Source organism: Triticum dicoccoides, chromosome 5B (genome assembly GCF_002162155.2).
Source record: "Triticum dicoccoides isolate Atlit2015 ecotype Zavitan chromosome 5B, WEW_v2.0, whole genome shotgun sequence".
Lineage (NCBI taxonomy): Eukaryota > Viridiplantae > Streptophyta > Magnoliopsida > Poales > Poaceae > Triticum > Triticum dicoccoides.
The window spans coordinates 548504287-548515516 of NC_041389.1; the positions used below are offsets into that span (position 1 = coordinate 548504287).

The 11230-nt window shown below is 47.4% G+C and overlaps 1 protein-coding gene and 1 pseudogene across 1 annotated transcript; both read right to left on the minus strand.

Annotated features, from left to right (window-relative positions):
- Nucleotides 1-578: 578 nt before the first annotated feature.
- On the minus strand, nt 579-6276 carry LOC119310037 (putative G-type lectin S-receptor-like serine/threonine-protein kinase At1g61610). The gene is made up of 9 exons (XM_037585900.1): nt 6110-6276; nt 5375-5529; nt 4361-4960; nt 4113-4214; nt 1801-2036; nt 1502-1709; nt 1190-1427; nt 960-1113; nt 579-845 (listed from the first exon to the last, which is right to left on the minus strand). The coding sequence occupies exons 1-9, from the start codon at nt 6274-6276 to the stop codon at nt 579-581; spliced, it is 2127 nt and encodes a 708-aa protein (XP_037441797.1).
- Nucleotides 6277-9913: 3637 nt separating this feature from the next.
- Nucleotides 9914-10846, minus strand: LOC119310038 (annotated as a pseudogene).
- Between the last annotated feature and the right edge of the window lie 384 nt (nt 10847-11230).

The following is an 11230-nucleotide window of genomic DNA, read 5'->3' on the forward strand; positions in this document are numbered from 1 at the left end:
TGCACTCTCTCTCTCTCTCCATACAACAAACATAATTTAAGTTCATTGCCATTTTTTTAATGATCAAAATATTTTTAATCAAATATTTGGTTTTGAAACTCTTATACATTTGAAATCGTATTGAGAAGACCTTCAGAACAGGATCAATCTTGGAGTATTTGGATGATTTTTATTTTACTGTTTCCATTATTTTATAATTATATTTCATAGACATTACATAAAGGCAAATGAAATGTTTAACACGTTGTTTTGTGACACTCAGCTTATAGTGAAAGTGCTTTACGATGCCGACCAGCCTTGTTCTACACTTGGCTTATAGTTAAGTCGAGTAGCCGACGAAAAGCACTCAGCTTAAATCTAGTTGCTGACGGCATAAGCCGAGTCATGTAAGCCAAGTGTTTCACCCAGCTTATAGTTAGCCACGTGGCCCTTAGCCGAGTACACTCTGTACGCTGCTATAACTGTTATTCATGTAGTGTATTTTGTCAGTTTTACAAAATAACTTCATTATTTTGTGAGCCATACAATTTACAGCGGCCTTGTAGGTACATCAAAAGCTGAAGACTTGCACAATTATTTCATCGCCCCTCTATCTGAGTAAGAGTAAAACTATTCACTTCAGTACTTCGTCGCGAAAAGTAGGCAGGGCGATTGGGGGATGTAAGTGTGCTGCTTCCATTCTCTAGGACGAAAACAACAGATGACATGAGTGGCCTGTCGTCTGGGTTATCCTGCACACACAAGAGTGCTACATGGACGCAAAGTAGAACTTCGTCTCGTGAAATATCTATGATAGATGAGTCTGGCAGTTCCTTGGTCTTTTCTTCGTTCCACTTATTCCATGACTAAAGCAAGCAAGAATATGGTATCAGTATTCATGTTAACTCCAAAAAAAATTGTTTCACAAACTTGATCCATTTTTAGAAATGAAACTTGAGAGAAGTCTTGTGTGTACTCACGTAAACTGCAAGGCTGGAAAATCCCATGGTTTCACAATTGGAATTTCTCCTTATACCAGTTACAACCTCCAGTAGTAATACGCCGAAGCTGTAGACATCAGATTTGGTAGAGAAGACACCTTCCATTGCATACTCAGGAGCCATGTAGCCGCTGCTTGATCATACCCAAAAAATGAAATTATCTAACGTTATATGAACTTAGTAACATACATTTTTCAACGGATACTCACTATGTTCCAACTACGCATTGAGTATTTGCATTTCGCTGGTTATCACCAAAGATCCTCGCCATACCAAAATCCGCTATCTTGGGTTTCATATATGAGTCCAACAAAACATTTCCAGCTTTTAGATCCCTATGAATTATGGTGAACCTTGAGTCTTCGTGAAGATATAGAAGCCCCCTTGCAATCCCTTTGATTATATTAAACCGGGTTGTCCAATCCAGCAACAATTTTCTCGAGTCATCTAATAAGGAAACAAATGTAAGCAACAAGACGTTGAGTTCTTACGAAAATATGGTTTGTTGTCGAAATATTTACCAAATAGGGTGGCATCTAAGCTCTTGTTAGGAAGATACTCATATATCAAGAGCTTTTCATCTCTCTCACTACAACACCCAAGAAGTCGAACCAAGTTTCTATGTTGTAATTTTGCAATTAGAATTACTTCATTCTTGAATTCCTTTGTTCCTTGTTGAGAATCTCTACTTAGCCTCTTGACTGCCACTTCTTGACCACCTAATAATCCCTGGAGAAATATAGACTCGAGATGTACATATGAAAAATACAGTTCTCCTAATTTTGAAGGAATAACATGAACTGGATATAGAACAAGATACCATGTAGACTTTGCCAAATCCTCCTTGTCCAATCTGACATTCTTCGGAGAAATTGTGGGTTGCGAGGACAATTTCTTCTAATCTTACGAATGGAAAATCTTGATCATGAGGAGGGGTTTCTTCCCCAAATTCATTACAGGCATTCATACCACCCAATCGTATATTCTTGTGCATACTCCATTTTTTGTTCTTGTGTGCTGCCACAATATAAAAAACATTAACCTTCGAACAAGTAACTGCAGGCATAATAAGGAAACTGTTATAGATGACCCCTCGAAATTTCGATATTGTTGCTATGCCTTTTATAAGATCAGATAATGAAGAGGAAATCACCCGTGAGGCAAGTTGCCTCCATTTGAAAATTGCACACCAGAGAATATGGCTATACTTGACATAGAAAACGGGGTTCACACATTTTCGTCAAAAAATGGTGGAATTTATTAACGCAAAAATGAAGCATCAAGTGGACACAATGTGAAAAAGGGTTTCCCCCACTTTATATTATAAAGCAACTTCCACCGATCACAAGATAACTGCTGGGGCGAACAACACATCAAGCCCAAAAGAGAAAGAAAGAAGAACTAAATGCCAACAACGGCGGTTCGACAAAGCACGAATGATCCGCCACCACTGCACCCTCAAGAGTCATACCATTGCACACCAAGGCTCTGAAACGCCGCGTACCAAGCAGCACCTCCAAGAAGGGATGCAACATCGAAGACGCAGCTGCCCGGACATGTCCAAGAGTTTCCCCTGACAGTGAAAAGGAGTGGGGGAAAGATGGTACCGACGCCCTTCACACAACACCACAACACTTATTTGGGGGCAGTTAACTGCCGAGAGAAATAGCTGAACAGGGGCAAAAAAAAAGTGCCGGGACATTTCTTACTGCCGGCATAAGAACCCAAGGGCACAAAAACTGCCGGTAGAACTTAAGCAAGGTGAAACCCGCAGGCGACACCGCGTCGGCGCCGGATGAACCGGCAGGGATTTCTCCCGCATCCCAAACACCACTACCCGCCCGATACGAAGCCAACCAGCCAGCTTACCACCCGCCAACATACGCCACCACGGTCTTGAAGTCATCCATGCCGCCTCACTGAGATCGCCATCACGAGGCCTAGAGGATGGAGAGAAGAACGCCAGGAATCAGGAGGGGTAGCACCGGAGGCATGCCGGAGGGAAATACCTCCACCGCCATCGTGCCGGAGGCCTGTGCCTCCAACACCGTCGCAATAGCCGACCGGACGCGGCGGCAGAGGCACACCCGGCCACCCGGGCATGGTCAGGCCCATATCGGGCCCGCAAAGCTGCTGCCACCCCGCAACAACAAGCCGGCAATGGCACCGCCCCTACCCGGCCTCCCTATGCCCCAACTCCACCTCCAAGGGGCTCCGTCCCCACCCGGTCCGCCCCAGCCCAGATGAGGCCCAAAGGGCCCAAGGCCGAGTAGGCGCCGCCACCCCGCACCATCATGAAGCTCCGCTACCAACTGTTGTGCCGCCGAGCAACCAACCTCCCTCGCCCGCGCCAGGTTGCCCCGTTGCCGCGCCGGACTGCCGCCTGAGCGCACCACCAGGAGACACGCGGCCCCGTGCAGGATCGCCTCCGGGAGTGGAAAAGCCGGGCCCGCCAGGGCAAGCCTGGCACTGTACGCCGGTGACGGCGGGGGAGGGGGGGGAGGTGGCGAGGGAGGGCATCTGGAACGTGCAACGGAGGCGCGGTCGGTCGCCCACGGGGGGCGACACGGTCGCGAGGGGGAAAGGGGTAAGAGGTCGTCCTCCTCCCATGAAGTGGATACAAGGGGTTCACATGTTTGAAAAATGCACTTAACCTCCGTCCCAATAGAACGCGGGTAGCTGACAACCACTATACGATCGACGTATAGAGACTAGCATGTGGAATCCATATTAGTTGCTAGTAGATTGCCCATTATCGTTAGATTGATAATAGGGTAGTACCAGATGTATCTGCTCTAGTTTACATATACAAGTGTAATAGGGGTTATTTGAAACAGTTTTACTAGAACTCATCTAGATGAGATATAATTTGGTCTCATTCACCTTTTATAGCCATTGGATGTGATGCTATAAGATGCGTGTGTGCTGACGTGGATTGTATCTATTCTTGTTTTCAAAGTGAATGAGACCAAATTATATCTCATCTAGATGAGTTCTAAGTACTCCCTATTTGAAATTAGGGGTATATTTTGATAGTGGACGATCAATTCCATGTGTATGTAGTTAAACGTGCATTCTCATAGGCCGTAAACTAAAACATTATTGTAAGGAGATTTAACTAATTAAACATACCTTTGCATTTTAACCATGCAACATATATGCATATGAGTACAAGAAAACCACTGCTTAGAACTGGCAGCACAATCCTGTATGCGTTGGTCTTTCTCCTTTTACCTGCGCCGTATGTACATAGACCATAAGAAAAGTGCCAGATACAACTAGAAGCATGTTGGTTTTCAAAAAAAAAAAAAAAACTAGAAGCACGTTAGCAAAGACAAAATCAAGAGTAGAAATGACAAACTAGTACTACTAGTTTGTACCTGCTGCATTTGTATCTGCAAGTCGGAGATAGAGTGTCTCTCCTCCGAGGTCTGCGCTTATCTTTCCGGTGTCAATCAAATCCCCAGCCCACACCAAACACATAGTCGTGTCTCCTCCGGACCTGCCGCTGCTGACATTGCGATACACGTACCCCACACAGGAGCAGTTGCGGTTGCACTCTGCAACACACTCCTCAGACGTACTTGTGCCCCCTCCGACGAGCGCAAATTTACTTGGTGCCTTCATCCCCAACAAGGCCAAGTAGCTACCGCTGCACCCGTGCAACAGCTCCTTCCGCCGGCACCCTGCCAAGAACCTGCCACTGGACCACTCCTCCTTGTTTGTCGGCTCAAAGCCATCTAGGCACTTGCAAGTTGGGATTGGCGCCAATGTCTCATCGCAGTAGCCATACGGGCCACAGTAGCCATAGCCATTGCATTCAGCAGACGGCCACTTCGAAATGACATCCCACACCAATGACTTGCTGCTCCAGCTCTCGAACTGATACACGCCAGAATAGGTAAGGACTGACCTTGAGGGTGGCGCGCCGTCCGAGAGGCTATATGTGGCGTAGACCTCGTCACCATTGTCGACGAAGGCTACGTACACAATAAGATCACTAGCGTTCATGGTCGCTTGCTGTTGTTTGCGTACGCTCTTCACTTGGTACCCTGTCCATGGGGCACTACGAGCCACCAAGCTTCCCCCGTCCCACAAGAATGGTTCGAGGGGCGTGTCCGGGTCGACGCCGTAGGAGTAGCGCCCCGGGGAGGGGTCGTCGGGCCCCTTCCACGATACCAGACGGTCGGTAGTGCCTCGTGTGCTGTATCTGATTCGAATCTTCATCCCGGGGAGGATCGTGTCGGAGCGGTGGTCGAAGCTCTGCCACACCATGGAGCCGTTTGACGACCGGATGACGAGGTTGCCCGTGTTCAGAAGCACTGCCGTCGGGGTAGACGAGCCCGCCCGGGTAGTGGTAATGTTGGCTGTCGTGACACGACCACTGTTATTACCTTCTGAGATGATGAAGTTGGAGGTGTTGGTGAGGGAAAGCATCGGTGTGGAGGGATTGTTGTTGGTGATTGGGATTTCACGGTTGGCAACCCACACAACGGTGAGCTTGGGGATGTTGTTGTACCATATGCCAAGGTAAAGCTTGGCTGGAGTGTGTTGGAATAAGCCAAGGCGTGTGTGGTCGGGCTCGTCGGGCGCGACGGATGCGCGCGGGACGGGCGGGATGCACTGGTGCCGTCGGGCTCGTTGGGCACGTCGGTGACGCGCGGGACGAGCGGGACGTGCGGGACGCGACAGCGTGGCGTGTGCGTATGTGTGTGTATGGGCAGTGTATGGCCTGTGTGTGTGCGTTTGATTCATTATCGTAGAGTGCTTAGTTGCAGCGGGCGCTGGCTATGCGTGGTGGTGACCAGGTATTACGGATGAGTAGGTGCTCACGTTGGGAGAAGACCGGATCACCAGGAGCATGGGCGTGCGTGGGTGTTGTAGCTACAAAGCCGGCTGGGGTGTGTGTTAGTGCATGCGTAGGAAGAGGCCATGCAGTTAGTGGCTGGCGTGCGTGAGTGTGTGCCTGGTGTGAGTCTGGCTATATAAGCCATGTATTGGTGCTGTGTTTGAGTTTGTACTCTGGAATAGAAAATCGGGGCTGTGTGTGCAGCTGGGTGAAACTCCAGTGTATTCGTCTTCTTCTACCTCTAGTCTTGAGTGAGAGAGAGAGCTGCAACAACAGAGTGGAGTTGGAGGGGTTGAAGAAGCCCAAGGCGAACATGCCACCGTCAGAGACGATGGTTGTGCCAGGGGATAGCGGCTTGCCGGGGACAAGGCGGTCGTCGGAAGCACTCAACGGCAGGAACATAATAATCAGGCCCGTGGTGTAGCAGAGGAGAACTGGTGAATCCATTGATAGGTCACGCCAAAATCGTAATCACTAAGCTGTAACTAGATACAGGCTATATATAGATCCTGCTAAATGGAGTAAGCACTGGCGTGGAACCTTGGTCTTACAAAGGACAAAATGCTCGCAGGAACGCAGCATCCACGAATGTCCAATTGCGGAGGCTGAAGATTAACTAATGCAAAGTTGCCCAGTTTTAGAAGAGTTGGTTTCTAAAGTCGGGGTTTGTTGGGATTTATAATTCAGCTGCCCACGTTGGAGTTAGGCTGGCAACATCACTGCTATTACGCGCGCGCGTTAGAACGATCGATTTCCGACAGCGTGTTAGAAACTCAAGTTTCCTTGTAAAGAAATCAGGGTGAGGCTAATTAATCAGGCATAGCGGGCCCCCCACCGGTTGAAATCACGGGGCAGAGTTTTATATATGGAAGGAGACACTAGGCCCCACTATTGAAATCACGGGGCAGAGTTTTATGGATGGTCTGGACATGTGGGTGGGCCCTGCGCCCTTTCCGACAGTGTCGTACGCGTGATACCCAGGTCGAGCGTTGCCACGCGCGGCCGCGTATGAGTCTTTTCGTATAGCTAGATTTGTTTAACATTGTTCCTTAAGTCACTATGGATGTTCAGAGCATTGCTTCCCACGAAAGGCAAAATCTGTATTAGCAAAACACGCAGATCTAACTCAAGACTATAGTGACTAAAACATGAAACAATAATGGCCCGGCCTGGTTCATATGGCAATGCGTTTTTTTCTAAAAGAGGCGCTTTATTACTTAAAAGATTTAAGCATTATACCCGGCCTCTACATAATTAAGATGCACACAGCCGAATAATGTCCTCTCACACAAATGAAAAATAAAAAAGGCGAAATACAAATAGACATGTAGAGTCCGTATAACGCCTAAATCAGAGCGGGGCCAATCCTAAGATCATGTTGCCACCCATGTTGAATAAAAGTATCCCTCGCCGTAACCTCCAATCATGTACACCTGTGTAAACAGGTCTCGATTCTCCACACGTTGTAGAGAGGACCATAAATGAAGAGTCTCGGTACATCTGTAGATAACCTGCATCAGAGAAGTACTTTTATCATTGAAAACCTTATCATTTCTACTTAGCCAAAACGAACAAATAACAACTAGCGCTCCCACCGCGAGAAGAGTTCTAAACCTGTAATCAATCTCATGTAACCAGTTGCCAAATATATTAGTAACACTACAAGGAGGATGCAAGCCAGAACCTATTTGGATGACTGACCATATAGAACGAGCTAATTTGCATTGGAAGAATAAATATTTTATTGTCTCATCATGATGACAAAAGACACATTGCGAACTTCCATGCCAATTTATCTTTAGTAAGAATGACTCCGCGACGAAGATAATATGCGGTTGAATCCCAGTATTTCAATTTTTGGGCAAACTAGGTTTACACAAAACGGCTTGGGGACGATGATGGTGCCACTAGAGATTGGCTTGCAAGGGACAAGCAGTCGTAGGGCATTCTCAATGGCCAATCAACATGTAGCCAGTATGCTATTGATGCTGCACCATGGTTAGCTTGCATCGAGCCTTGGTCACAAGCAAAAATAAATAAAAAATGCTCCGACGACTTGTTCCAGCATCTATCCACATGTCGAATAAGATGACTCAATGATGCAAAGATTTTGGAGTTATGGTAGATTAGTTTGGAGTGGTTGAGTGTGCGTTGGATGGAGTCGACATCTCACCTGTTCACGTCGGAGTTGGGATGCCATCGTCACTTGCTTACCAGTCAGGCTAGCGACTGAAATAAGCGACTGAAATATTAAGCGATACCGGTCCGGCTGCTATGGCCCCGATGCGCTGGATCTTGTTAGAAATAAAATCATTTTATTAAATTGCAAACTTTGATATTTATACCCTGTAAATCTAGCTAGTACTTAAACGAGTAAGGGGAATTTGATCTTTAAACCCAGCTTTGGTTGAAGCCGTACGTGATTTGCTAGCTAGCGCGACCCGGCTCCTCCCGACTCCTCCCGTGTCGCCCCTGCACGGCGACCGGGGGAACCCTAACACCGCCGCGTCTTCGTCCCTCCCCCGACCTCTCCTCCTCGCCGCCGCCGGGCAAAACCCGGTCGGTGTCGGCGGCGGCGGGATCTCTTCTCCCACGGCTCGCTGGATCTGGTGCGGGCGGATCGCAGCGGTAGTTGGCGGCGCGGGCTTGGGGGCGACGACAGTTTCCCCTGGTGTGCATGGGAGTCCGCTCGGGGCGCGCGGCGGCGGCCCTCGGCAAGCGATGGCGGGCGCTGGGATCTCGGCGGCGCTCCGGCATGTGCAGACGGCGGTGGTCCCTGTGCGCGGTCGGCGGCTCCGTCTCTGACCCGGACGGCGCGGGGGATGGCAGCGGCCCGGCGTGGCCGACGATCTGGTTGCAGTGGTGCCGGCGGCTCACTGATCTGCCGGTGCTCCAGGGTTCTGCCTGGTGGTGCTGGTGGTGACGGCGGCGCGTGCACGAGAGTTGGATCCCTTCGAACTGATCTGGGTGAAAACTTGCCTTCAGCGTCTGCTAAGGCCGGCGGTGGCGGCGCTATCTGCGTCGTTCCCTTCTTGAAGGCATCACCATGGAGAAGTTCAAGACCACTCTCTGCTACCTCTGGGGGAAACCCTAGATCGGATGATCGGATGACGGCGGCGCTCTGTGTCGTTCCTCCCTTGGGGGCGTCATTCTTGGAGATACACACGTGATCGAGGGACCAGAGGACGGATTCTTTGGTGGAGCGGTCCTTCATCCTACACACTGATGGCGACGGATCTTGACGGCGTGGCGCAGTGCAGATTCGGAGTTCACTGTGGGAGGATGGACTCGCGCAGGAGGACGACGCTGTCGGGCTCATGGTGGCGTCGATGGCAGAGAGACCTGACACGGTGCATGCAACAGTACAACTCTGAAGATGGATTACTGGCAGGTGGCTGCGGCGGCCTCATATGCGGCAGATGTCCTGGTTGAGGAGTGCGCCGGACTGGTAGGTGCCCCATACCCGGCAGGCGTCCTGTTTGGGACCTCAGGTCTTAGATGTTTAGGTTTGGCTGCGATGTCAGTTTGGTATTAGGTCCAGACTATCTGTGTCCCTTCATCAATTAAATAGGTGTAGCGACAGATGTTGCTTAGACGGTTGTTTTAGTCTTGCTGTTGTATTGCTTTGTAAGGTCTTGTGAGAATAATTAATAAACTGGCCGTATGCATCGACCAGATGCAAAGGCCGGGGTCTTTTTTTTTAAAAAAAAACTGCTTTTTGGTCAGCGTGCTGGCGTATTGGGAGATGGCAAAAAAATATGCAGTCCTCTCTGTATGAGATCTTGCTGGCCGACAGCTGCACTTGATTTTCTGCTTTTGGCACGAGGATGCGACCGAGTCAACACGCCAGAGTGGCAGGTAAACTTACCACACCAAAACCAAAGTGAACTTCTAATCAATTATCAAAATCTGTCATGCTAAGTGCGCGTTTGCGATGAAGATTTGTGCTCGTGATCTTCGAATTTCAAGAGAAGCATCAAGCTACTGTGGTTTAACAATCATAGTTAATCTGTGTACATCATCATTTTATTACTACTATGTCCCCTTTGTGAATTGGCATGAAGTGTTCAAACCGGGCTTTATGTTACATTTCAGAGTTGCTTCTGATGATCAGATGGAAATTCAGTGGATGGTCATTCTGCATGGCTTGCAGACTCCAAAGCTGCGTGAACACATGCACTACACGGCAGTCAAACTAAAAACACTTCAAAAATTAGTCCACCTGTATTAAATATAACTTGAGATAAGCCTTGTGCATACTCACATAGACAGTGAGACAAGGGAAGCCTAAGATTTCACTATAGGAGCTTCTCCATATTCCAGTGATAACCTCGAGCAGTAACACGCCAAAACTGTAGACATCACACTTGGTAGAGAAGATACCTTCCATTGCATACTCAGGAGCCATTTAACCATTGTTGATGAATTATATTAGTTATTAAATGGGTGGTTAATTATTCAGAATTAACATTAATTTTCCATTGTACTCACTATGTTCCGACAACGCGTTGAGTATTTGCATTTTGTTGATTATCACTAAAGATCATCACCATACCAAAATCTGGTACTTTAGGTTTCATATCCACATCTAGCAAAACATTTCCAGCTTTGAGATCTCTGTGAATTATAGTTAGTCTTGAATCCTGGTGGAGGTATAGAAGTCCCCTAGCAACCCCTTTAATTTTATTAAATTGTATTTCCCAATCCAACAACATTTTTCTTGAATCATATGTAAAGAGAAGCAGCCGTAAGAAAAACAAAACAAATTTTTAGTTGTTTAAGGGAATTATGTTGTGTTTCCGCAATATGTATCAAAAAGGGTAGCATCTAGGATCTTGTTAGGTAGATACTCATAAATCAACTACTTTTCATCCCGCTCCCCACAACATCCAAGAAGTCGTACCAAGTTTCTATGCTGCAGTTTGGCAATTAGAATAACTTCGTTCTTGAATTCCTCTGTTCCTTATTGAGAATCCTTACTTAGCCTCTTGATATCAACTTCTTGACCACCCAACATTCCCTAGAGATGACTGATTTAATTTTGTTAGACAAACCACAAAATTCTAACGATTCCAGAATACATAATAGGTAGTTGACAAACGAGTTACCTTGTATACTTTGCCAAAACCTCCTTGTCCAATCATACATGTTTCAGAGAAATTGTTCGTCACTTGGGCAATTTCTTCAAATCTGGCAAATGGAAATTCATGTTCATGGGGAGGGTTTCCTTCCCGAAGTTCGTGAAAGGTACTCATACCGTCGAATGTTACATTCTTGTCTTTTCTCCATCTTTTGTTCTGGCCTGCTCCCACAATATTATAGTCATTTCTTATCTAATAAACATACCAATGTAGCAAAAATAAAGAGTTCTATATGAGTCAGACATGGAAGTGCCAAACTT

Bases quoted from the DNA above. Each gene is read 5' to 3' on its own strand.
- LOC119310037 (XM_037585900.1), bottom strand. From the start codon at position 6,276: ATGGATTCACCAGTTCTCCTCTGCTACACCACGGGCCTGATTATTATG. The intron at 5,530-6,109 runs CACTCTGTTGTT...CTTATTCCAACA, and splicing joins TTCTTCAACCCCTCCAACTC to CACTCCAGCCAAGCTTTACC. The intron at 4,215-4,360 runs GTACAAACTAGT...CATACGGCGCAG, and splicing joins TGCAGATACAAATGCAGCAG to GTAAAAGGAGAAAGACCAAC.